At 47.8% G+C, this 18,553-nt stretch overlaps 8 protein-coding genes across 8 annotated transcripts, besides 58 other annotated features; all 8 read right to left on the bottom strand.

The window, feature by feature from the left end:
* On the bottom strand, positions 1-503 carry Tc00.1047053506399.89 (succinate dehydrogenase flavoprotein, putative; the record flags this gene model as incomplete). Its single annotated transcript, XM_804188.1, has 1 exon — positions 1-503. A coding segment is annotated over one exon (503 nt), but the record flags the coding sequence as incomplete, so codon positions are not given.
* Positions 1-7,474: a sequence feature (heterozygous, Esmeraldo-like haplotype).
* Positions 919-947: a microsatellite.
* Positions 1,025-1,071: a sequence feature (T-rich).
* Positions 1,131-1,151: a microsatellite.
* Positions 1,165-1,187: a microsatellite.
* Positions 1,388-1,414: a microsatellite.
* Positions 1,732-1,805: a microsatellite.
* Positions 1,941-2,038: a microsatellite.
* Positions 2,038-2,093: a sequence feature (T-rich).
* Tc00.1047053506399.80 (hypothetical protein, conserved) lies at positions 2,108-3,328 on the bottom strand (the record flags this gene model as incomplete). Its single annotated transcript, XM_804187.1, has 1 exon — positions 2,108-3,328. The coding sequence occupies one exon, from the start codon at positions 3,326-3,328 to the stop codon at positions 2,108-2,110; it is 1,221 nt and encodes a 406-aa protein (XP_809280.1).
* Positions 3,122-3,156: a microsatellite.
* Positions 3,330-3,403: a sequence feature (A-rich).
* Positions 3,469-3,540: a microsatellite.
* Positions 3,585-3,636: a sequence feature (AT_rich).
* Positions 3,654-3,689: a microsatellite.
* Positions 3,854-3,887: a microsatellite.
* Positions 3,931-3,961: a microsatellite.
* Positions 4,074-4,102: a microsatellite.
* On the bottom strand, positions 4,206-5,171 carry Tc00.1047053506399.70 (hypothetical protein, conserved; the record flags this gene model as incomplete). The annotated part of the gene is made up of 1 exon (XM_804186.1): positions 4,206-5,171. The coding sequence occupies one exon, from the start codon at positions 5,169-5,171 to the stop codon at positions 4,206-4,208; it is 966 nt and encodes a 321-aa protein (XP_809279.1).
* Positions 5,237-5,264: a sequence feature (AT_rich).
* Positions 5,424-5,451: a microsatellite.
* Positions 5,953-5,986: a sequence feature (GA-rich).
* Tc00.1047053506399.60 (hypothetical protein, conserved) lies at positions 6,419-7,501 on the bottom strand (the record flags this gene model as incomplete). The annotated part of the gene is made up of 1 exon (XM_804185.1): positions 6,419-7,501. The coding sequence occupies one exon, from the start codon at positions 7,499-7,501 to the stop codon at positions 6,419-6,421; it is 1,083 nt and encodes a 360-aa protein (XP_809278.1).
* Positions 7,475-10,562: a sequence feature (haploid, Esmeraldo-like haplotype).
* Positions 7,530-7,561: a sequence feature (AT_rich).
* Positions 7,634-7,686: a sequence feature (CT-rich).
* Positions 7,691-7,760: a sequence feature (A-rich).
* Positions 7,986-8,028: a sequence feature (T-rich).
* Positions 8,127-8,167: a microsatellite.
* Positions 8,256-8,301: a sequence feature (T-rich).
* Positions 8,336-8,362: a microsatellite.
* Positions 8,464-8,486: a microsatellite.
* Positions 8,496-8,521: a microsatellite.
* Positions 8,588-8,626: a sequence feature (T-rich).
* Positions 8,751-8,793: a microsatellite.
* Positions 8,841-8,880: a sequence feature (AT_rich).
* Positions 8,881-8,934: a microsatellite.
* Positions 8,986-9,052: a sequence feature (A-rich).
* Positions 9,083-9,108: a microsatellite.
* Positions 9,144-9,165: a microsatellite.
* Positions 9,299-9,323: a microsatellite.
* Positions 9,324-9,367: a microsatellite.
* Positions 9,368-9,438: a microsatellite.
* Positions 9,497-9,534: a microsatellite.
* Positions 9,578-9,604: a microsatellite.
* Positions 9,603-9,644: a microsatellite.
* Positions 9,677-9,787: a sequence feature (GA-rich).
* Positions 9,873-9,900: a microsatellite.
* Positions 9,960-9,984: a microsatellite.
* Positions 10,013-10,137: a sequence feature (T-rich).
* Positions 10,247-10,283: a microsatellite.
* Positions 10,563-11,078: a sequence feature (haploid, non-Esmeraldo-like haplotype).
* Positions 11,001-11,035: a microsatellite.
* Positions 11,079-18,553: a sequence feature (heterozygous, Esmeraldo-like haplotype).
* On the bottom strand, positions 11,345-13,150 carry Tc00.1047053506399.40 (hypothetical protein, conserved; the record flags this gene model as incomplete). The annotated part of the gene is made up of 1 exon (XM_804184.1): positions 11,345-13,150. The coding sequence occupies one exon, from the start codon at positions 13,148-13,150 to the stop codon at positions 11,345-11,347; it is 1,806 nt and encodes a 601-aa protein (XP_809277.1).
* Positions 12,729-12,751: a microsatellite.
* Positions 13,256-13,305: a sequence feature (A-rich).
* Positions 13,468-13,503: a microsatellite.
* Positions 13,698-13,723: a microsatellite.
* Positions 13,951-14,018: a sequence feature (A-rich).
* On the bottom strand, positions 14,114-15,943 carry Tc00.1047053506399.30 (hypothetical protein, conserved; the record flags this gene model as incomplete). Its single annotated transcript, XM_804183.1, has 1 exon — positions 14,114-15,943. One exon carries the CDS (start codon positions 15,941-15,943, stop codon positions 14,114-14,116), a length of 1,830 nt encoding a protein of 609 aa, XP_809276.1.
* Positions 15,048-15,131: a sequence feature (GA-rich).
* Tc00.1047053506399.20 (hypothetical protein, conserved) lies at positions 16,161-17,621 on the bottom strand (the record flags this gene model as incomplete). The annotated part of the gene is made up of 1 exon (XM_804182.1): positions 16,161-17,621. One exon carries the CDS (start codon positions 17,619-17,621, stop codon positions 16,161-16,163), a length of 1,461 nt encoding a protein of 486 aa, XP_809275.1.
* Positions 16,427-16,451: a microsatellite.
* Positions 17,966-18,460, bottom strand: Tc00.1047053506399.10 (sigma-adaptin 3, putative; the record flags this gene model as incomplete). Its single annotated transcript, XM_804181.1, has 1 exon — positions 17,966-18,460. The coding sequence occupies one exon, from the start codon at positions 18,458-18,460 to the stop codon at positions 17,966-17,968; it is 495 nt and encodes a 164-aa protein (XP_809274.1).

Below are 18,553 nucleotides of genomic sequence, written 5' to 3'. Positions count from 1 at the left end.
TGCCCATAGAGTGTGTGGAGCATTGCGTGTCCCGTGCGGTCCGACGCGGCACACGTCCGGCGCGCCTGTTTTCCACCAAAGTGAATAGATTGGCCGCCAAATGCACGTTGATAAATAAATCCATCTTTTGTACGCAAGAAGGGAAGTCCCATGCTCTCTAGTTCTGAGACCACACACGGAGCTTCTTGGCACATGTACTGAATTGCATCCTGATCCCCCAGCCAGTCACTTCCCTTCACGGTATCGTACACATGCCAACGCCAGTCGTCCTCCTCACAGTTGGCAAGTGCTGCGTTGATGCCGCCCTGGGCAGCAATGGTGTGTGACCTTGATGGATAGAGTTTAGAGATGCATGCCACGTCGTAGCCGGACGCGGCAACGCCCATCGCAGCACGAAGCCCTGAACCACCGGCACCAACCACCACACAGTCAAAGGTGTGGTCAATCATCGGGTACGCCTTACTCAGCTTCGGGGAGAAGCGGGCAAATATGCGGCGAAGCATCTCTTCTTTATTCTCTGTGCTGTGGGGTTTTTCAATGTGCCACAGTGTATCCAGCTAGCCGTGATGAAGTGCAAGTAACTTTTTCTGTGAATAACCCGGAAGCCACGGAGCGGGTGGTAAAATGAAAGTTAAAATAGAAAAGAAGAAAAAGAAAAAGACGTTTTTATGTCACGACAGGCAGGCCGCAGGAGCAGCAGCGGTGGGCAGCGTCATGTGGGACGTCCGCTGAGCACCCGGGGCTTCCCGCCCGCCCGCCCCCCTTTCCCTCTCCGCCGCCCTCGCGATGTCTTATTTAAAAATCCCCCCATACAAAAAGAGAGAGAAAAGGGAATAGAAGAAAATTCCTGATGGGAGTTTTCACTCCCCCCATCAAACTTCGGGTCACGTGACAACACGCAAATTGGGCCTTTTACGCCCTCTTCCCTCCCCTCCCCTTCCCTCCCCACACGCACGCACCGCCCGCACTCCTTTTCCCTCCGCATCCCTGTGGGGCGGAGCGGGGGCTTTGACCATCACTATACAAAAAAAAAAAAAAAAAGCAAGCAAGCAAAATAAAAAAATAAAAAAATCCCTCTTGACAAATAAAATTGTCTACGCACGAATACATGCGTCCACAGATGATGAGACCAACAACAACAACAACAACAAAACCCCCTCCCAAAAATAAATAAATAAATAAATAAAAACATTCAATTTTAACACAAGTAAAGAAAGGAAAAAAAAAAAAGAATTTGAGTCCTATCGAGGCGAGGGAAGCAGGCTACCCTTTCAGTTGGCATCTGTAATATATTGCATTGCCAAACAGTGTAACCACAATTGAAGGAATACATGACACATGAGAAGCATAAACAAATAATACCCTCTCCACCCATGCAGACAGGCAAAAAATAAAATAAAATAAAATAAAATAACAATGATAATAATAATAAGTTCGGAAATAAGTTGACTAAAAATCGCATACATCCATGTAAAGATATGCGTGCATCTTTGCTGCTAATTGAACCCAGTGCCTGCTGAAAGCAGACTTGCAGCCCAATTTGTAACTCCCCACACCACCCACTCCCACAATCCTCATTAAATCATGGAACCCTCCAACTGGTCAAAATGTACCCAAAATTCATTTACCCTCTCCCTTCTTCATTTCCCCACGCCAACAATTCATGACCCTTTCATCCTCCTCACCAATGAAGGAAACAAAACAATGATTTGGGAAATAAGAAACAACAACAAGAAAAAAAAAAAAAAAACGGAAAAATAAAATAAAATAAAGAAGAAAATAAAAAAAAAAATAAAAAAAAAAAAGCGGTTTGAATCGTCTTTATTTCCACCTTTATTTCGCCCACCGTCCCACTTTCTCCGTATACCGACATGGCCCACCACTGAATAAACCCAAGTAAACACAAATCAAAACGACTCACGCCACCCCAATAACGATGATGTTTTGTTTTGTTTTTGTTTTTGTTTTTTTTTTTTTTTTTGTTGTTGTTGGTTGTTTTTATTTTATTTTATTTTTTTGTTTTGTTTTGTTTTGTTTTAAAAATAAAGAAAGAAAGAAAGAAAAAGAAAAAATAAAAATAAAAATAAAAATAACCTCACCAACCCCTTCAGTGTGAGTTCCCATTCTGGTGGGCATCCAACCCTTTATGCCCATCTGGCGTGGTGTGTGACATGCGTTTCATGTAGCCTTTGAATACTTTGCTCTTCTTCACGTACGCCGCCGGTCCATCCTCTTTCTCCGAGATAAACGGCAGCAACGCTGCGTACAAGGCGCAGTCATATGAGGTGGGAGTAGACCCTAGTAAATAATTTTTTATACCCATAACCTTCTCTATGGCTTTAAGGTCCTCCTCTTGTTTAGTTATCATCGCCGTCATCCGTGCCTTCTCGCGTGGTGTCGTTACTTTTCGTAGCATCCCTAAGAGAAAGGCCCTGATGTTCCTGTGCTTCTCCATGCGGGGCAAACAGTCAGGGGCACGCCAAAGCCAGTTCCGAGTCATTGATACAAGAGAAACACCAATGGCTTTTTCCTCTTTACTGAGATGTTTATCCATTTGAACGTTGAATGTCGACGTGAGAAACTTCACAATGTTGGTCGGAGTGTCCATGAGGTTGTCCTTATACCGAATAAGTGGTAATTTTCCGTTTGGAAATATGAGAGGATCATTCAAAGTGTGCACCTCGTAGGGTATCCTCGCCTTACGCAGAAATGTCTCTACCATGACACACGAAACGGAGATGCTGGGTGTCGCAAAGGACTGTGTGACCACATATAACTGCACTTTCTGTGAGTCGTCGGTTGACATCATTTGACGCCGCACCTTGATGCGCAAGTATGTGGTGTACACTTTGGACGCTGTGAAGGCCAAAACGGCAGTTGCACCCGCCACAGTGAATGGGTACGAACGAATCCACGAGATTGCTGCAGCGACAGTTTTGGTCAAGGAATGGCTTGTGCGACTTACACGAGGCACAGCGATGGGAGTTGTCGAAGTTCTTGCCGCTAATGGTGTAGGGGAGGGCGTAACAACGGACGTAATGACGTCGGCATTGGCGCTATTAGTCGTAGGGATCGTCGTAGGAGTCGGAGTAGTCACGGGCGGTGCTGCCGCCGCCGCTGCTGGTGCTGGTGGTGCTGGTGGTGGTGGCGTTGGTGTGGGCTTCGACGCGGGCGCGTCACTGAGGCCGGCCAAGATGGTTTCCTTCACGGAAGGCATCACATGATGAGGCGTTTTCTTCCGCAGCTCCACCTCCCGCGAGACTGCCATCATCGGCACCACCACAGACACCGTCGCCACTACGGGGACCACCAAACCGGAGGGAAACATCTTTTTTTTTTTTTCTTTTCTTCTTCTTCTGTATATATTCGTGTATTTATTTGTACTTTTTTTTTTTTTTTTTTTGCCTAACGACTGATATGCACAGACATTCACAGGGAGATGTAAAAAATGAGGCAAAAAACGGAGAAAAAAATAAAAATATAAAAAAATAAAAAATAAAAAATAAAAAAAAACACATAAAAATAAAATAAAATTAAAAAATGAAAGATGCGCACAAAATACGAGCCAAAAAAACACCAACAACAATAAAAATATACATATTTTTATATATTTATATTTATTAATAATAATAATAAGAGAAAAAAAGGGGGGGAAAAAGAAAGAAAGGAAAAAAAAAAAAAAAAAAAAACAATGAAGTGCTTGCATGCGTACAATAAAATATACATAAGCACCAAATATATAAATATGTATGTATTTGCTCACAGTAAGTATGCGCCTTTCTCTTCAATGGGCCAACACAAGCCAACAGACATATTCAGGGAGAGCGAGTGAAACATGCAACAAAACCCCCTCAAAAAAAGAAAAAAAAAACAAAAAAGGAAAAAAAGATTCCGAAATTTAACAGAACTAAACCCTCCCACAACCACCACAAAAGAAGAGAAAAAAAAAAAAAAAGAAAAACTGCGAAGACAGACGGAGAAGCAAAAAGATTTCGGCATAAACCAAGACGGTTTCATGTCGCCACATCCCCAATGCGACACTTCTCTATCCTTCTAGAAATTTTTTCTTTCTTTCCTGTCCTGTCCTGTCCTGTCCTGTCCTTTATTTTTCCTTCTTTCCGTTCCACCAGCAGACGGTAAAAAAAAAGAAAAAAGAAAAGAAAAGGCGCAAGGGCAAAAACCAAAGATCTTCCCTGTTTTATCCATCACGTTTGTTTCTTGTAGGGAATAAATTTTTGTGATTCAGATGACGTGCCAAGTTCATTGATATCCGGAAATGCCAGATTTTTCATACGCGTGATGTATTCACTGAGGACATTGCTTTTCCGAAGATACTTTATTGCCGGTCCATGGGGCCCAATCTCCCATGCCACATGCAGCCAGGCATACACAGTGCAGTCATAACTAGTTGGGGTGTTTCCAAGCAGAAATGGTTTTGCGCTAAGCAGTGTTTCCAGGCTTTGAACTTCGTGTAAAAACTCCTGTGGATATTGATCCTCTGAGAGTGTGTTGTATCCCAGCGTGTTCAGCGCCTTGACCAGCTTGAACCGCATGCTACGCACCAGGCGCCGCGCCATCTTGGGTTCCACTAGGTACTCCTTTATAAACATCTGTTGCATCAGTCCTGGTCGGTCCACCAGCGTGCTGCGTTGAAGGCCGTAGTTGAGTGATGTCTCCACCATGCGCCGCGTGACGTGCCCAATGGCGCGATCTTCAGGGGTGAGACCGTCGTCCAGGCGCAAATGCAACGTCTCCTTCAGGTACTCCATGCAGGGCCCACTGTCACCAACGATGGTGCCGTTGTAAACAATGAACGGCAGCCGGCCCGTTGGTGAAAGGGAGGCGTCCGAGGTGAAGTGCACGGTGTACGCAATCTTCTCCAGGCGCAGAAACGTCTCTATTTTCACGCAATGCGGGAAGAAATTGGGTCCATGCGACCAGCGATGATGAACAAAGAGGTGCACCGTGTCCTTTTCAAGATTCTTGAGAGTCGCCAGCAACTTGTTCCGCATGTGGCGGGAAATCAGCAGCGCGGCCCCCTTAAAGACGAAGTAACCACCCATGACGGTCACGGTGGCCATAATGGGACGGGGATGCTCCTTCCACATTCTTTGAAATACAGCCGTGGCCTTCTCCTCCGTTGCGGGAAAAGACACACGCCAAGGCATCATATAAGATCCACTCAACGTTGCTAATAAGCCTCCCTCCCGGCACACACACACGCACAAAAGCAGGGAAAAAATAATCAAAAAAAAAAAAAAAAAGAGAGAGAGAGAGAGATAGTAATAGTCTGTGTGGGTGGGTGGGGACAAAAATAAAATAAAAAACATCCCAAAGCGGATCACATCCCCCACATGATGTTCGGCTATGCAATAGAGCCAGTTTCTCCTCAAAACAAAAATAGGGTTGCACACACACGGAGGAAAAGAAAAAAGAAAAAAAAAAAAAAAATGAAGTTCCCTCACCCAGAGTCTACCTGGTCCAACAACGAGGACTCCTGTGCAAAATTCATTGCTAGAAGCCTATCCCAACGCCCCCCAAAAAAGAAGCGTCTCGGCACGTTTAAAAAGAAGCCCCACAGTATTCGCCTTGGACGTGCCAAGAGCCTCCTCCCATCAACGACACGGACGCATTGGCCACCCCGTCTTCTTATTCGGCATTACCTGCAGGCAACGTCTCCTTCAAGTCATCATCCTTCACCTTCTTCCTCCTTTTTCCCACAAAAGAAAGCCGTTGAATGTCACCGGTGTTATCTGCTGCCCCGCCCCACTCACCCCCCATACACACATGTGGTGGGGTCGGTGTAGAATGTCGTCAGTTCCGCCACTCTGCCATCCGCTGTCGTCGGGCTGCTGCTCTCGCGATGGGATGGCCCAAAGTCATTCCTCAAAGTGCATGTGTGGAAAAGTAATACGCGCCGCACCACAGCTGTTGCTTTCACACGCGTTCCACCTCTCCCTCTCTCTCTCTTTCTCTTTTCTTCTCTGGAAAGAAATATATGTATATCACGCCGAGAAACAGATGGGATTTAAAAGCTAAGAAGAAGAAGAGTAAAAGACGGTAAAGCAAAAAAAAAAAAAACAACCATGTGGAAGCAAACTAGTTGTATCCCCCTCACCTTCTCTCTTTCACAGACACACACGCACACATGCATACATGAAAACTCGGGATACGCGAAGAAAAGTAATAATAGCGGAGAGAAATTATATATATATATGAGAAGAAAAGAAATAAAATCATCCTCTTTCAGTTCACATAGCATCTCTCTCACGTGAAGAATATTTATGATATGCGTAGGGTTCGCAAGGGTGAAACGACTTCTCCCACCCCGTCTCTTCCTCCCCAGGCATCGCCTCACTCACACGCAGACGCACAAACACAATGGCAGATATGCGGGTTGTTACATAAAATACAAAACTCAAAGGCGGCTCACGAGCTTTTCGACAGCCATATCCACGTACCCATTTGCATCAATCAAGGCTAAGCGAATTGTCTCCGCGTCAAACCCCAGACCAAGCTCCATGATTTGTGCAATGCGCTCCTCTGTGACAGCATCAGTCATCACCGTTGAGCCGCCGTGACTCCCATTGTTTCTCTCATTTCGCCGGCGCATTTGTTGTCCAAAAAGGGCATTCGCAGGCGGACGCGCGCGGTGCACACGCACGTGTCCCTCCACCTGGAGTCCGGCGAGGTTGTCCACTGTGTAGCGGCCGCTCGTCACCGTCTGTTCCCCGCTATTCTGCCGAGGGATACCGAGTTCTACAACACTTGTGGATCCGGCCATGCAGGACAGAACGGGACGGATGAAGTTGATGAAGGGACGGCAGATGTAACGGCTGGAAAAACTCAGCCACCATTTAAGCAGCCGTGTCTCCTTGGAGGCGATACCCCACACGATACCTAAGAGGGCCAACATGAGGCGAGTCCAGGAGCCGATGTCTACGTGAATGGCACGCTGCTTGTGTGTCCTCGGGCGAATCTCCGTGGCGGGGAACATCACCAGTCGTATGAGGGGCGCAAAGACCAACGACCACTCGGTTATTACAATAGGGAGTAGGGGAACGCGCCACCGGCAAAGTGAACGAACCTCAAGAACATAGCGCGTTACAAGGGCCACCAACGGCACAATTGAGCCCCCAGAAGACAAAATGCGCAGCTGATCCAAATTTAATGGCGGCGTGGATTCCGTGATGAACATGTTGAGCAGCACAGAGCCTGTCATGGCAGATGTCATAACAAACGCGAGAAACAATGAAGATCCCCAACGCCGTTCCAGGATCCGCATCTGGAACAGTATCAGCAACGTACACGTGACGTCTATCAAAGATACACCAATCAACCCAAACGGTAATGTTTCCAATGGAAGACGTCTGATGGTTGTTTTCCATCCCGAGGCCACGTACGGATGCTGCAATGTGATGTACTGCCGGGGAGTAAAAGACAGGGAGAGAACGGAGATGCCCAGAAGAAGCCCCGTCACGGGGGCGTGTTCAAGAACCATTCACACCGTCCCAATATTGTTGCCGCTCTTATATATTTATATATTTATATATAATTATATGAACAAACACAAGAAATTTTAAAAAAATTTATTGGCTATAAAAAAAAATATACCTTTAAAACCAAAAACAAGAGAAAGAAAGAAAGAAACAGAGAAACAGAGAAAGAAAATAATAAAAAAAAAAAATCCTTTTTTTTTTTCCTCCTTTTTTATTTTATTTATTTACTTTTTTTTTTTTTTTTTATTTTTTTTTTCTTTTCAATCATGCATTCATCTCGCCGTATTTATCGTTATGACCGCATCACTTTCCATCCCATTCCATTCTATAAATATAAATTACTATAAAGACAAAAATAAATATAAATCCACACATACACCACACACACCACACACCACACATATGTATGGGTTGTATGGATGGAATACCCAACAAAAAGAGTCCAAAACAACTCCTTATCATCTCTACACATCATTTTACGCACTGAAAAAAAAGAAAACAAAATAATAAAAATAAAAATAAAAGAAAATCTCAGCGTTGCGCTCAAAGTCCGGTCGCAACGCATGCACACGGAGGCATCGGTGCATGTTGGGAAGGGTGGGGGTTCACGCAGTCAACCGACAGCCACTCCTCCTCCTCCCTTTCCTTCTCACTCCTCCTCCTCCTCCACCCCATTTCCTCATGTTGGCCTCAAACCACCGCCCAGTCCCAATACAACACACACACACACACACGCAGTGCATGGAGAAGAAACGGAAAAAAAGAAAAAAAAAAACACCACACAAAAAGAAAAGAAAAAAAACCCTCCAACAGAAGTCGTTGTTATCCCCTTCTCCTTTTTTCTTCTTTCTTTTTTTTTTTTTAAACTGACGTCCTTCTCCCTCCTTCTCCCCCCTGCCGCCCTCCCCTCGCTGCTGCCTGACAAGAGCAGAAGTGCATGAATAAAAAATAAGCGCCAAAACACAAATAAATAAATAAATAAATAAAGAAGGGGAATTGTTTGTTTGTTTGTTTGTTTCTTTTTCCTTTAAATCCCACTCCACACACCGCGTGTTTCCCCCGTAGACGCAGTGAGACTATTGAAACGTATATAAATATAAATATAAATATAAATATAAATATAAATATAGTTAGGTAGGTAGGTAGGTAGAAATGAGCACGGATGTGTATAGATGCACAGGAGGCAGACTTACATGTAATTTGTCTTGTCTTGCCTTCCAGTGGCGAGTGATTGAGAATGAGAATGATACTAAAAAAAAGAAAAAAAAAAAGAAGAAAAAAAAGAAAAAGAAAAGATGCTGGAGGAATTAAATAAATAAAGATACACATTTCTTTTTTTCCTTTTTTTTTTATATTTATTTATTTATAAATATAAATATAAATGTAAATGTATATGTGTATTTATATGTGTATTTATATGTGTATATGTGTATATTTGCGTACAGTTTTGTCTGTTTGTTTTTTGTTCCGTTTCATTTATTTTATTTTTTCTTTTCTTTTCTTTTCTTTTTTTTTTCTCTCTTCTCTCTTCTCTCTTTTTATTCTCGTTTTTTGTTTGTTTGTTTTTTTAGAGGAGGAGCGGGAAAAAAAAAAAAAAAAAAAAAAAAAAGGAGGAGAGAAGGGGGTTTCATTTTCTTTTCCTTTTCTCCCTCTCCCTCTCCCTCTCTAAATATATTTATAGTCTCACTCTTTCTTTCTGGCCCGCACTTCTGCGAGAACAAAAATGAATAAATAAATAACAGGAAGCATGCACGGTAAAATCCCCTGTAGAGAAATGAGGCAAACACAATCAAAGAATAATAAATATATAAATATAAATATACCCACACACACACACCCACACACCCACACAGACAGACACACAGACATATATATATATATATAAGTAAATACATAGATACATACATACATATATTTATAAATTTATATATAAATATATCAGCAGCCAAACGGAAAGATACAAGAAAGAAAGAAAAGGCAACAACCAAAACAACAGTAAAAAAAAAAAAAGAAAAAAAAAAGAAGAAAAGAAAAATACATATATTTACTTATAATGTAAACATATATGCACGGCCTTACTGTTGCTGCTGCTGCTGCTGCTGCTGGTGGTAGTAGTAGTAGTGGTGGTGGCGGTGGTGGTGGTGGATTCGCGTGTCACTCCAACCAACCAACCAACACTCCCCCTCCCTCTCAATTCACTCATTCACACCGGGCCTCCGCCCTCTTCCCTCTTCCTCTGCGCCTGGCCTCATGCCCACCACTCCCCCTCTCCCTCTCTCTCTCTCACTGTTTGTGTGTGTGTGGCGGCAGGCGGCGGGGACATGACATGTGGTGGACTGAGACCCCGCGGCAAACGGCCCCTCCGGTGAGCAGAAAAAAAAAAAAAAAAAAAAAAAAAAAACCGAATACTGATAAAATGGGGGAAAAAAACAGGAAAACACACAAATCCACAAAATATCAACACACACACACACACAAACACACAAAAAAAAAAAAAAGAAGGCAGGAGCACTAAAAAAAAAAGCAAAAAACAATGGAAAGAAAGAAAAAAAAAGAAAAAAAAAAAAAGATGACAAAAACTCATTCAAAAACAAAAACACACATAAGAAAAGAAAAGAAAAGAAAAGAAAAGAAAAAACATGACGTAATAAAAGTGAGTAGAAAAAAGAAAAAAAAAAAGTTTGTGTGTGTTTAAGTTTTTTGAGTGCGTAGGTATCCATTCATGGTTATCATGAGGGGGATAGGATAAAAAAAAAAAAAAAAAAAAAAAAAAGGAACAGAAAAGCAAGTCAACACAGAACACCGACAGCACTCGGACAAAAAAAAAAAAAAACCTTGCAGTCTCTCTCATTCCCTCGTCAGTTCCCTCCCTCCCGCCTTCAGGTGTTGTTGAGTTCTTGCTGAGATGTTGGGTTTATTGTCATTTCCACTCCCTCCTTCATATTACGTATCTGGAAAGGAAACATATACATGTAAATAAAAGAATATTTTCTTTAGGATCTTCTTTTACGGCTAAAATCGTGTGATGGGCAATGCATAGGTTCAAATATGTATTTAAGTATATTGGTAGCAGCAGTGGACTGTAAGAAGTAAATTTCTTCTCCCTCCCCCTTCATCATCTTTCTTTCTGGGGAAAAGGGGTGAGAGAATGAGGGATAGAGTGCAATATCATATATATATATGATACGTGTGTTTACGTATGGTGGCTCCATTTTCTCCCTCTCCCCTTTCCCTCTTATCCTACCCCCCTTTACCCCATTCCTCCAATCAAATGACACCTCAAGACATTTCTAAATAATTGCCCACGGTATCAACTCCATTAAATCCCTTATTTATTTCGTTTACCTCTTTCTTCCTTCTCTCCGTCTTTCCCTTTTATTTTTGATCGCACCCCACAGCTGATATGTACATATAACCCGTATTTCTCTACCGTCGTGATGCTCGTTGGAGTTATGCATCCTCCGCATGGTTTCTCTTTGGCCCAGCTAGGAAAAGGGCGTGTATATGGATACATATATATATATATATATATATATGCACCGTACGGGCAGACCCCCTTCTCCAATGACAGCCGACGGTATATCCCGTCCACAACGCGTGTCTTTGCTCCAGAACAACATTGCCATTTTTTGTGTGTGGAATTGTTGTATTTGAGCTGTCCACCCGTTCATCATCATTACCATTGATTTTATTATTACTATTAATATTTCCTTGGGGAGAGGGGGTGTTTTGCCCTGTCCCACCCTTCTGTTTTTTCATTCTGGCTTCATTTTTAACTGTCTCCTTTCTTTTTTTCTTGCTGACTCTCCCTCCCCTTCCTCTTCTCCCTCTCTCACGCATGCTTCTCAAGTGCCCTGTTGTGGCGGCGTGGCAGCAAGCGTCATCTGTCCATTTGGTAAATAGCAAAAAATGGTTGACTGTGGTGTCACCACGGGAGGGGTGGCCTGGGGATACATCATCAGCTGTGGCGTTGGTGCCGTGGCAGCCATCGTAGTTGTGGCTGTATTCATAGGCGCCATCGTCTGCACGGAGCCGCTGAACGAAAGAGGTGTCAACGACGGTGCAAAGACAGCCGGCCTGGATTCCGGGCCAACAAGGAAGAGCGGCGCGGTTCCAGTGGCTCCTGTTGCCACGGGAAAGAACGGGGCGGCGTAAAAGGCCGGTGCTGCCGTGTTCCCAGAAGCGTAAGGGTCGGAAGGAACGGGCTGCCCCCCCAGGGACGGCACAAAGGGGTACGAGGGGGCGCTGGCCGATAGGGTCCGGTCGAGCGTTTTCCGCGATCCTGTACCTGGTGTGTAAACTTGCGGCAGACCCTGTAAGGAACTGGTGACACTATTGTTTGCACTGTTTAGAGTGTTCTTGACTCCACCATGGCGACAGATCCCACGTCGGGCAAGACGCTCGTTACGATGGGCGGAGTCCTCAGCCACCTTCGCAAGTAAAGGAATACCCTCACACTCCGGAAACGGTATACTTGTATGCGTCTCTCGTGCTGCCCTTGCGGCTGCCTCTTTGGTCGTGTACGTGACAAAGGCAACGTTCCGTTTGTTGTTTGAGGACCGCTGCGCCGCGTCATTGTGGATGGAGACATCAACTACCTCACCGTAAAGCCCAAAGTGTTGAATGAGTTCCGCCTTCTTCATATTGAGTGGTATGTTCCGTACAAAGGTCTTGTTGGTAGGTGCGCCAGGACGATAGGCGGCATGCGGCTTGGCTACACGCACCGCAATGGTCTCCCCATGGAAAACAGAATTATTCATTTCTTCAGCTGCCTTTTCGGCGTTGGCGACTTCCTTGAATTTTACGAACGCAATGCCACGACTTTTTCCTGTGTGAATGTCTAACATCACCTTTGCCGATTCAATCTCACCGTAGGGATGAAAATGTTTGTATAGCTCGTTATCTGTCACGCTGGCATGGAGACCAGAGACAAAAAGGTTGCTTCGTATTTCATCCTGCGGATCCCGCCTTGATTGCGAGTTTCCCGCGTCCCTTTCCGGGGTAATTCCCGCAATGGGCACGTCAAAAGGCTGCTGCGGTTGTTGTGGCGACACGCCACCACATGCCACCAGTGGTTCCAAAGTAGAAGAGACAGCAGGTGATACCTCGCCGTATGCGCTATCGGTGTTTGCATGATTCGTCCAGCTGCTGTAAGAAACAAAGAAAACATCTGAGTTTATACTACCGTTTGCCGTGGATGCGGGGTGATCGCACGGATGGATGCCGCGTTGCTGCTGCTGCTGCTGCTGCTGTGAGTTGGCATTCCAGTTGTTCATGGCGCCAGATTTTCCTTCTAAACCCGACCCGTTGGGAGCAAAGCGGCGAGAAGGCGAAGAGTCATGCGCCGAATTTAGGGCCTGGGAAACGGCAGGTCCATCGTCATCATTGTCATCGATGCTAATGACAAACTCCATGCCGCTCTCCATGTACAAGCCACCGCCCGCAGAGAAGCCTTCGTATTCTTCAACATCGCCCAAAGCGTCGTCAAACCGTTTTTCATTAAACTCATCTAAATTACTTCCGCGCGAGGGACGATCGACTTTTGCAGCGGCGCTTTTCTCATTCTTGTCATTGCCTGTGCCCATGTTGCTGGGAAGCTTACCTACCTGCTGCTGCGCCGTTTTCATTATAATATCGTTGTCGATAAGCATCAAAGAAATGGCCTTATTGCCTCCTTGTTGTTGTTTCCCCTTCCTCTTGTTCCCCACCCCCCTTTTTTTTTCTTTTTTCTCTCGACTCGGATATCCAATTTCTCCTTTATTTATTTATTTTTTTTTTTTTTTCTTCTTTTTTTTTTTCCTTCTTTCTCTCCCTCTCTGTGGCTGTTGTTTCCTTCCTTATCGTTTTCTCCCTTTGTATGTCTGTATGTGTGCGTACACAATGTCCCTCCTTGTTTTTTGTTTTGTTTTGTTTTTCACGTCTTCTCCCTTCTTTGTACTCCCGTCACCTGAACGGCAACAATCCACAGAAAAAAGAAAAAAAGAAAAAAAGAAAAAAAAAAAAAGCATAAATAAATAAATGAGGAAGCGACATGCACGGACAGAGAGCGGGTTAAGAAATTTATGTTCCTCACGCACTCATCCACCCCACCGCCCCCTCCCACGGCAGCTGCAGCTGTAATGTACATGGCGTCGAGAGGAGCGAATATAAATCGCCACCGCCCCACACACGTCCAAGCGAAGGGGGATGGTGAACAGGAAAAAAGAAAAAAAAAAAAAAAAAAACCGGCACCAGCATTGACAATAGGACTTTTAAGAAGTATCAATAAACATTGACTGCCGTGTCACTGCTTTCCGTGTGCCTGCCCAAGTGCATTTTCCCCCGTTTCACCTTTCATACATTTTTTTTTTCTTCCTCCTCGTCTCCTCCATCTCGGGCAAACGCACCGGCGTGGAAGTAAAGCATTTACCAGGTTCGCTATACATCATAAACTCAAAACACTAACTTTTTATTTGTTTTCTGTCTTGTTTCTTTTTCCTTTTAGTTTTTCTTTTTATTATTTGTTTTTGTTTTTGTTTTCCTTTTACCATTTCTTTCCTCTTTCTTCCTTCTCTTTTCTTCTTTGCATTCGATGCTCCTTCACTTCCGCTCCTCACGCGGTTGTCGGGCGGCGATTAGATTTCATCGAGGATGCTCATCTCGGTTTTTGCGTTCCCAGTCGATGATTGAGTATCTTGCACGGTGGGCACGGGCATGTTGCGTATCTGATCCAGCGTGAACACCTTGTCCACACTCACCTCAACGTAGTACTCGTTCAGGCAGTTGACGATCTCCTGCAGGGTAATCGTGGAGACGTCGATGGGGATGCTGTACTGCAGGAATTTATCCGCCAGCAGCCGGGGGTGAATAGTCTCCAAGTCAGTCACGAACTTCGTGCCAAGAAATGCCGTCACGGGGATGGCCGCCTTTTGCATCGCGTTGTCGCGTTGGGTGCGAGGCGAGATGACAAGTTTGGACTGCCGCCTCTTTGGCATTTTTGCAACCTGCTTGTTAAAAAACTTCGTCGCGAGCCGCACGACGGCGGGCGGTAGTCCCCACCAGCGGGTGTGGGTTTCATCCGGGTTGATCCCCAAACTCTCATCCTGCGACACGAAACTGCCGCCGCCAGAGGAGCGGAAGCTGTCGAGAAACGACAACTTTGAGATACTGATGAGCCGTGAGCCAGCGCGCATCATGGGCGGGATGTAGTCCTCCTCGTGCTCCTGCAGAAAGCGGAAGCGCCTTGGCAGGGGCTCCGGCTGCAAGACGGAGCGGTACGCCCGACGCAGGCACGGGATGGAAAGCCGCACCACCCGCTGCTCCCCGCTTGCCGCGCCCTCGGTGTTCTCCTTCTTGTCGTCGCTACCCGCAGCCCTCGCAGCCTCAGCCTCCTCCTCCTCCGCCTCCGCCAGGCATCGGGCATCGGCGTCAATCTGCAGCTTCATGGCCGCCACAACAATCTCGCGGGCCTCCGATGGGCGAATTTCGTGAGAGCGGATGCGCAGACGAAAAAGATCCTCCGGCGGTAGAACGGGCAGCTTCCCCGGCAAGGGAACATCCGTCATGGATTCCTCTTCCTCTTCCTCATCGTCGTCCTCCTCGTTCCTTCTCTGCTTCTTCAGCTCATTCATCTCCTTCTTACCGTCGCCCTCCATCGCATCCAAGAGACGCTTCCAGTTGACAATAATGTTGTAGTATTCGGTGTCCGCCTCCTTCGCCCGCTTCGCAATCTCCACATCTGTCTTGTAGTTGTAGTACACAAGCTCAAGAAAGGTATTGACGGATATGGTGCCATCGGAGCGTTTTCGTGGCCGTCGAAGAGCTACGCGCTCAATGAGCTGCTCCTGCAACACCGGGAAGGGCGCGTTGAGCACAAGTCCGCGCAGTGAAACCCAGCCGGAACCGTCCCCATCAAGATAGTTGAAGATATTCTTCATGCGAAAGTAGTCGTCCGCAAAGTAGTTCGCAACCTCCTCGTGGTTCTTGTCGCAGAGATCGTTGATGAGGTTGGCCACGTTGGTGCCGATGTGCGTCCCCTCAAGAGAAAATCGCACGATGTTTTTATTCACTCGCAGCAGCTTGATGATAGGGTCCGCGCTGTACACTGTCACAAGTGGGTTGTCGCTCAGGTCCACGCTGCGGATGCACTGATGGTCCTGCAGCGTCTCCGCCAGCTGGGCGACAAACTCGTCAGTGACATGGCAACCAGGCAGACTCACACGGCGCAGGGAACGACTGCAGAGCAGCACGGGCACCAGCGCCATGCAGCCCTTCGGACCAAGAATAAAATTTTTGCATTCGAGCACGCGGTGTTTATCCCAGTCACGAGGGGCGTCACTGAGCAGTAGACTCAAGCTCTTCTGCGGGTGAATGCCCATCTCCTCGCAAATCTGTGCGTACGCCGCACGCGGAGACTTCCGGTCAAACCGCGCCAGCGTGGCGTCCACTTTCTGCATCGTCGTCATTTTTGCTTAATTTTCAACTTGTCTGTTTGTGCTTTTGTGCGTACTCGTGCAACTTAACTGCACGTGGAAGAGCAAGAAAAAAAATATTTGCAAAATTTTAAAAAAGGTGCAATAACTCCCTACCCACCGGCACCCACACGCAAGTGTGCCTCTCTTATTGTTACCCGACACCTTCAACCCTCGCACCTACCATGAATGAACAGCAACAACACGCGTCTCAGCGTCGATTCATGTAGAGAGTCATCATGGCATCCATGGCGCCGTCCTTATTGGGCACGCTGCCCAACGCGAGCTCCAACCACCGCCGCACCGTGCTCGGCCGCACAAGTGCCGCAGCGCCCTTCCGTTGGCTCTCACACTCAGCGGGACAAAAGACGTATTCCAGCAGATATTGCAGCAGGCGGGGACCAACGGGTGCGTTGTCAGCACCGCCAATGCAGCCTTCCTGCCGCATCCACCGTCCCCACGCGCCCTTCCAACCGCCACCATCATCATCATCATCATCATCGACAACAATGGCAGTACCACTCGTGGTGGCAGCCGCACGTCGCTCGTTCTGTTCATCCCGCAGAATTGCTGCGCCAATGGTGTACGCAATGCAAAAAAAGAGTTGCTCCATCGGCGGTAGAACAAGCGCCATGACGGGCACCGCAAGGGGCGCAGCCGCAGTCACTGTCGTCACGCCGTCCAAAAGCATCCCATCTTCGCCCGCCGCAAGCGACTCCACGGCATGCCTGCACGCAGTGACTCTCGCCGCGACCTCCAGGGACACCCGCAGCCGTACCTCCTCCAACGCGGAGTCTGCCGCCTCCTCATCCTCCCCGCTGCTACTGCAATCACCTGCTCGCACACCAAGACGGCCAAGGTGTGCTGCCGTGGCATCTAGGACCATCTGCGTAACCCTGCCGTCGCTCGAGACGCCCCTCTCCGCCTCCGCCATCTCATCGTGCATCGCATCGTCTTCCTCCCCACTCGCGCCGGGATTCGCCGGCTGGCTGCCGCTGTTGCCTTTCGCCGCTGCCGCCACCACGGGCACCTGTTCGTGGCGGCAGAAATGCGTCACGGTGCAGAAACACGGGAGCGCGATCCACGGAATGGCAGGCGCTGTCGCTGCCGCTGCTGCCGTCTCCTCCTCCTCTCCCGACCCAACGTTCGTGCAGACCGGAAAAAGCAGATGCTCCAGCGCCGCCTCCTGCCGCTCCCTCCGCCGGTGTTGTTGCTGCTCGGTGGCCGCTGGCAGCTGTAAGGGTGCATCCGCGCGGTAGCCGCCTTCACGCACAGCAGTGCACACTGCGCACCACGCCTCCTCGCAGGGCAGCGGCTGCCGCCAGTACGCCAGCTCCTCCTCCACCCGGAGCGCCTCCTGCGCAACGCGAAGAACCGCCACCACATTGGGAAGACCGCTCGATTCGCAAAGATCAGCGGATGGAAGCACACGTGCAAACCGCTTCAGTGTCTGCATCAGGCGGGCGCGGTTCTTCTGAATGGCCCTGCCACGCCGCAAGAGATCGGCGCGGAACAATGGCGTGAGGGCCTCCGCACGCGCAAGCGCCTGCTGCTGGCGGATGCGGTCACACGCAGCGGCCACACGTCGCCGCAGGCCCCCTCGGTGGCTCGCAGCCTCCTGTATCGCCGTGTCAACTTCTCGCTGAAGGCTCTCAGTGAAAGCGGCGACCATGTTCCCTCCCTGCTCCTCCGCACCCTCGCCTTGCTCCCGTCCCACACCCCTGTCCCAACTGCCACCCCCCTCTAGTTTTCACTTCCCCCTACGGCTGCACAATCCCTGTCCGATGCCACTGCCACCTGCGGGCATCAAAATGGAGAAAAAAAGTGCAAAAAAAAAAAAGGGTAGTAAGACGCTAGAACCGGGGGAGCCACCCTCGATCCGGCGCTGCAGCCTAAAAGAAAAGGGCTAAACCGTAGCGCAACAAGGGGACACACATGCACACAACCGCACGGCCCCCTCCACACAGAGAGAAGGAAGCAAAGAGAACACAGCAGCGAATGAAGGGCGTCCGATCGCTAGTGGTAGCCGGTCACCGCGGCCGCTCCAGTGCCTGCCTTGGAGCTTCCGATCCGCTGCATCTCGGTGTTTGCCCGAAGTATCTCCTCACGCGATGTCTCCAGAACCATGCCGCCCATCACCATTTCCATCAGCAACAGCTGTACCCTGTCCGAGTGGAAAATCAGATCTAGTTCACACACGTTCTCGAAGGTGCGGTCGAGCGCCTCCACTAACACCTGGATGAGATCGAGTATCGCCAGCTGGGACTCGCTGCTGTCCACAATGAATACAAAGCAAAGCGTGGCGTAGTGGCGGTACACCACACGGGTATCGGGGGTGGGCCAGTCGCGGAAGTTGTCCACAAAGTTGCAAAGATCGGCGCTGCGCCGCGAGATGAGGCGATGAATGCGGCGCACTAGCTCCTGCTGGAGGCCCAGTGGAATGTCCTTTTCATACACGTTCAGCAGACGGATCTTCCCCGCCGTGTTGATGATGATGACGGCCTTGATCATGCTTCGCGCCACCTTAACGACCAGATGATCCCTGCTCCTGCCGTCCTTTTCCTCGCTGGCTTCACGCTCCAAAAAAAGAAGCTGCAGGGCCAG

The sequence above is a fragment of the Trypanosoma cruzi genome, genomic scaffold (assembly GCF_000209065.1).
Source record: "Trypanosoma cruzi strain CL Brener 1047053516831 genomic scaffold, whole genome shotgun sequence".
NCBI classification, from domain to species: domain Eukaryota; phylum Euglenozoa; class Kinetoplastea; order Trypanosomatida; family Trypanosomatidae; genus Trypanosoma; species Trypanosoma cruzi.
Note: the sequence above shows the minus strand (reverse complement) of the source record. Positions and strands in the feature narration are given on the sequence as shown.